The sequence below is a fragment of the Apium graveolens genome, chromosome 5 (assembly GCF_009905375.1).
Source record: "Apium graveolens cultivar Ventura chromosome 5, ASM990537v1, whole genome shotgun sequence".
Classification (NCBI taxonomy): domain Eukaryota; kingdom Viridiplantae; phylum Streptophyta; class Magnoliopsida; order Apiales; family Apiaceae; genus Apium; species Apium graveolens.
Genome location: NC_133651.1, coordinates 72,616,925 through 72,621,740, shown reverse-complemented (window position 1 = coordinate 72,621,740; position 4,816 = coordinate 72,616,925). Strand labels below are relative to the sequence as shown.

Sequence of the window (4,816 nt, the reverse complement as noted above, 5' to 3'; positions counted from 1 at the left end):
TTAAGAGTAGAGAAATATATTTTCTATTAAATATTTATTTTCAAATATTTCTTCATATTTTTTTCGCAAGTGATTTATTCTAAAAATACACAAAACATGGTTTCCAAAATGTGATATTTAATACATATTTTCGAACAATTATTGTTACACAACTATGGATTATAGAAATTTAAATGTATGTGCATTAACAATTATTTTCTTATGTTACTAGACTTGTAAAGTATTTCATCAATTTATATTTATATTTTTTTGAAGTCTTCCTCAATATTACATTGGTATAAAAGAAAATATATTATTACTTTACATTTAAACTTCTCCTATAATCAATGTGACCGTACAAAAATCAGATAACAATATCCAGAATTTTTTTTAAAAAATATTTATAATCAATATTTTATTACTTTTTCTTTTAAAAAAACACCTCCCACCCAAAGAAATTGGTGAATAACGGAAATTTAAAATACAAGGATACCTGAAATCGAGGGATGTGCAACCAATCAAATCAGGAAAATGAAGATAAAGTAGTTATTTTTGGTTTTATCAAATTATCCACTCATTTTGAGTTTGAACGAGTAAACTTCTTGATATTGGAAACCCTAGTCTACTTCTCAAACGAGGGAACAAACAAACAAACTTTCACCAATTTGACCATTCTCTCCAATCCTTCACTTTCTATCTCTCTTTCTCACATTTTTCTTCAGACCCCTTCTTCTTCAAGTCCACCTTCAAGTCATCTCTCTCTCCCCCTCTCTCTCTACCCCTCTCTCTCTCCCCACCCTCTCTCTCTCTCCCCCCACTCTCTCTCCCTCTCTCTCCCCACTCTCTCTCACACACAGTTTAATTTTGTAATCACCCAGGTTCTGGATTTCAAATTTCAAAACCTGGGTCTTGTTCTTTTTGTGATTTTGAAGATACCCACAAAAATTCGTTCATTCAATCCACCATTGTTCTTGAAAATCAAAAGGCTCTGATAAAGAAAGAATAACAAAAATAAGTTCTTTGAATTTGATATCTATATATATTGCATTTTATAAATTTCCCTTTTGTTACATATCTTGAAGATTAAGATTGGAAGCTTTGGAAGAAGATGATGAATCAAGGTTAGAATCTTTGTTCAAACCCTAGCCCTGAATTTCAAGAAAATAGAGAAAATTTGCCTAATTGAATTTGGGGCTTTGGTGAAAAAATCTTTAAATTTTCAAGAAAATTAGTACCCCATGAAGGAAAATGTGCAATCAACATTGGGGAAGTTTAAGATGGAGAAGTCTCCATATATGCACAGACTTAGGTGGCATTCTCCGATTGTAAAGCTCACATTTTGGTCTTTTGTGTTCTTGGGGTTGATTTTAATGTTCTTTTTTAGGTCACCTTCTTCGTCGTCGCCAATGCCCTCAGATTTATCTCGACGCTCCCTGAGAACAAGTTCTTGGGGTGGACCTGCTTGGGAGAAAAGGGTTAGATCTTCTGCCAAGGTTCGGTCTCGAAATGGGATCTCAGTTCTTGTTACAGGGGCTGCAGGGTTTGTTGGAACCCATGTTTCAGCTGCCTTGAAGCGTCGTGGGGATGGAGTTTTAGGGCTTGATAATTTTAATGACTATTATGATCCTTCACTGAAACGAGCACGCCAGGCGCTTTTGGAGCGTTCGGGTGTGTATATTGTGGAGGGTGATATTAATGATAAGGCCCTTTTAGAGAAGTTGTTTGAGGTTGTGGCATTTACACACGTAATGCATTTGGCGGCTCAGGCTGGTGTTAGGTATGCTATGGTGAATCCTGGTTCGTATATTCATAGTAATATAGCTGGATTTGTTAGTTTGCTTGAAGCTTGTAAGTCTGCAAATCCGCAGCCTGCAATTGTTTGGGCATCATCTAGTTCTGTTTATGGACTCAATACGAAAGTGCCCTTTTCGGAGAAAGACAGAACAGATCAACCTGCTAGTCTGTATGCTGCTACAAAGAAGGCCGGTGAAGAGATTTCACATACTTATAATCATATATATGGACTTTCGCTTACTGGATTGCGGTTCTTTACTGTATATGGTCCTTGGGGAAGACCTGACATGGCTTATTTCTTCTTCACGAAAGATATATTGAAAAGGAAGTCAATTCAGATCTTTGAGGCTGCCAATCATGGCACGGTGGCTAGGGATTTTACGTACATAGATGATATTGTGATGGGTTGTTTGGCAGCACTGGATACTGCTGAGAAGAGTACAGGTAGTGGTGGGAAGAAGAAAGGGCCGGCTCAACTGAGGGTGTTCAATTTGGGGAATACTTCACCAGTACCAGTTACGACTCTTGTGAATATTTTGGAGAGATTGCTGAAAGTGAAGGCCAAAAAATCTATAATGAAGTTGCCACGAAATGGGGATGTGCAATTTACGCACGCAAACATTAGCTCAGCACGTAGAGAACTTGGATATAAGCCCTCAACAGATTTGCAAACGGGCTTGAAGAAATTTGTTAAATGGTACCTCAGTTATTATGGTGAAGGGAAGAAGACTGCCAAGTGATATGTTTATTCATGGCGCGTTATGGTCATTTTTAAAAACCTTGTTAACATTCCAGTTTATATGACTGTTTTAGTTCCTCTAAGTTCCTTCCACGATACTTGTCCCATAATATATGTTAGTGAGGTCTTATGAGGTCACATCCCATGGTAAAAAGGGAAGGGAACTTACTTTTTTGTGATGAGTGGGCATTGTTTTTATTGGCATTGTGATCACACCAAAAGTAATGCAGAACATTTGATTTTACTCTTTTAAGTGTAATTGTTGTAGTGTATTATTGTCGTCAATCCACGGCTGATAGAAAAAATTACTGGTTGGTAAACCTGTTTCATCTTAATGGGATTCAATAAGATAGCAGCCTGGTAGTCGGCTATAAATAATAGTTTATTGATCGATAATTTTATTAACAGCTCTATAAGCTACATGATTATGATTTTATTTAATTTGTGTTTTGTTAATAAGTTTCCAGTTATTTATTTGTTCCTGAGGACTCAAGATATTGCCTTTTATAGGCCTTTTATATGTGTTTTACTTCTATCAACCTACTTAAATAGAATATTTGGTACATTCATGCTGTGTTACTGATAATTTGAATGGAAAGTCAAATTATCGAAACACACCAATGTGACTTGTTCTTGATGTTTCCTGATGGTTACTAAAACATATGTAGACATCGTTACTCTACTTCCGTTGTAGTTGTTATGTTGGTAACTCGGGTTGAGGGTGGACCGACTGGACAACTAATTCACTAGGTGTCTGAATAAGCTTCCTAGGTGGTTGGTCAACAACTCAAATATATAAATTCATAGATGTTCGATGACAACTTGATAACCACGACCCACTACAGCATCCAAGGTAGCAGGACAGCTATTTTATTAGAAGACGTAGATCAAAGGTAGATTTTACCTGTAGATTAGTCTGTGATTTTTTACTTCTAAAAATGGTTTCAAAAATCGTTAGAGCTGTTTTACCGTGTTGTTCAACTTTAGTAAATGATGTATGGTTCTGTTAAAATTGGTGCAGCATTTTGATAGTATGTACCTATGTTACCTTCTTCTAGTTAAGCTAATCAAGATTGGTAGGTTTGGTTAAGCCCCAAAAGTTGCGAAAGTAGGCGATGGCTGCATGCTGGGCTGCAGGATACACTGTCTGATGCCTCTAATCTTCCATTTGTCCATTACCCTGATTTTTCATATACATACCTTGAATCCCCTTTCTTTATTCACCAACCTTTTCTTTCATTTTGCTTAGTTCTTTAATGACAACATATAACTGCATTGTCCATTAGCAATTCCTAGCTACTGCCACACTGCCATTGAAGGTAATCGACTCCCTTAAATCTCAACCGCTTCTCAATTGTTAAACTTCCACCTAGAATTGATGGTGACCTAGTATATTACTCCCTGTCTTCTTTCTAGGTATTGCAGACTTTCAAGTTGATTGTCATATTTAATATGTTTGTCAAGGTAATTTTAGTGACAAGTTTTTTTTTTGTTAAATTGACTGCAAGGCCGACTTACTTTGTAGCCTTAAGATCCTCCCTGATAAAATTATTCTTGCCCCAATCTGCAGCAGAATTGTGTGATTGGTTTTAGTATCTTTTCACTTGGTTAATTAAAATTCTTTGACCGGGTATATGTTCCAATAAAATATGAAGTGGAAAATTGAAAGGTTTTTTCCGTTGAACTTACCGGGCATCATAAGAAACAATTGTACTTTCTGAATGCCGAAGTACTTACTGGGCATCATAAGAAATTGCGTATGCTTTATGTTGAAATAGGGGTTATTTTCTTTGCTTTGAGCTACATATGTCAGTTAACCGTAAGTTTAGTTGGAAATTAGATTACTTTTAAATTGCACAAAATATACTTTCTGTGAAATAATTTGCATGGCATGCTTGGTTGCAGAAGTTCATGGATCTTAATCAAGTTTAGTATTGTTTTGTTCTAATATAGTAATGTTAGAAAAGTAAGGTGGTTGCATTTGATTCTGATTTTCCTTGATGTTTGATAATTTTTGCCTCATTGTAATTCAGTTATATTCTCACTTGACATCCATCAGTGATTGTGTCATATGTACAGTGTGCTTCCTCACATTCAATGCTAGTATTAGACCCCAATTGTCTAGTAGCCTGTATTGGTGTTCTTCATGTGAATCGGTAATTACATGTTGATAAGTGCTCCTTTTAAATCTTTGTAATAACAGGGAATACCGGTACTTCATAACTTTTATTCCTTATTGTTTCCATATATACAGAGCTGTAAACGAATCGAACTCTGACGAACTTTTAACGAACTCGGACAAAA

General features: G+C 35.9%; 1 protein-coding gene across 2 annotated transcripts; it reads left to right on the top strand.

Annotated features, from left to right (window-relative positions):
• The first annotated feature begins 596 nt into the window (after window positions 1-596).
• LOC141724167 (UDP-glucuronate 4-epimerase 3) lies at window positions 597-2,765 on the top strand. Of its 2 annotated transcripts, XM_074526183.1 has the most exons (2): window positions 598-1,100; window positions 1,364-2,765. In XM_074526183.1, exon 2 carries the CDS (start codon window positions 1,386-1,388, stop codon window positions 2,511-2,513), a length of 1,128 nt encoding a protein of 375 aa, XP_074382284.1. In that variant the 5' UTR covers window positions 598-1,100; window positions 1,364-1,385; the 3' UTR covers window positions 2,514-2,765. The 2 variants fall into 2 exon arrangements, with proteins under 2 accessions (XP_074382283.1, XP_074382284.1); XM_074526182.1 differs by having other exon boundaries at window positions 597-2,765.
• The last annotated feature ends 2,051 nt before the right edge of the window (window positions 2,766-4,816 follow it).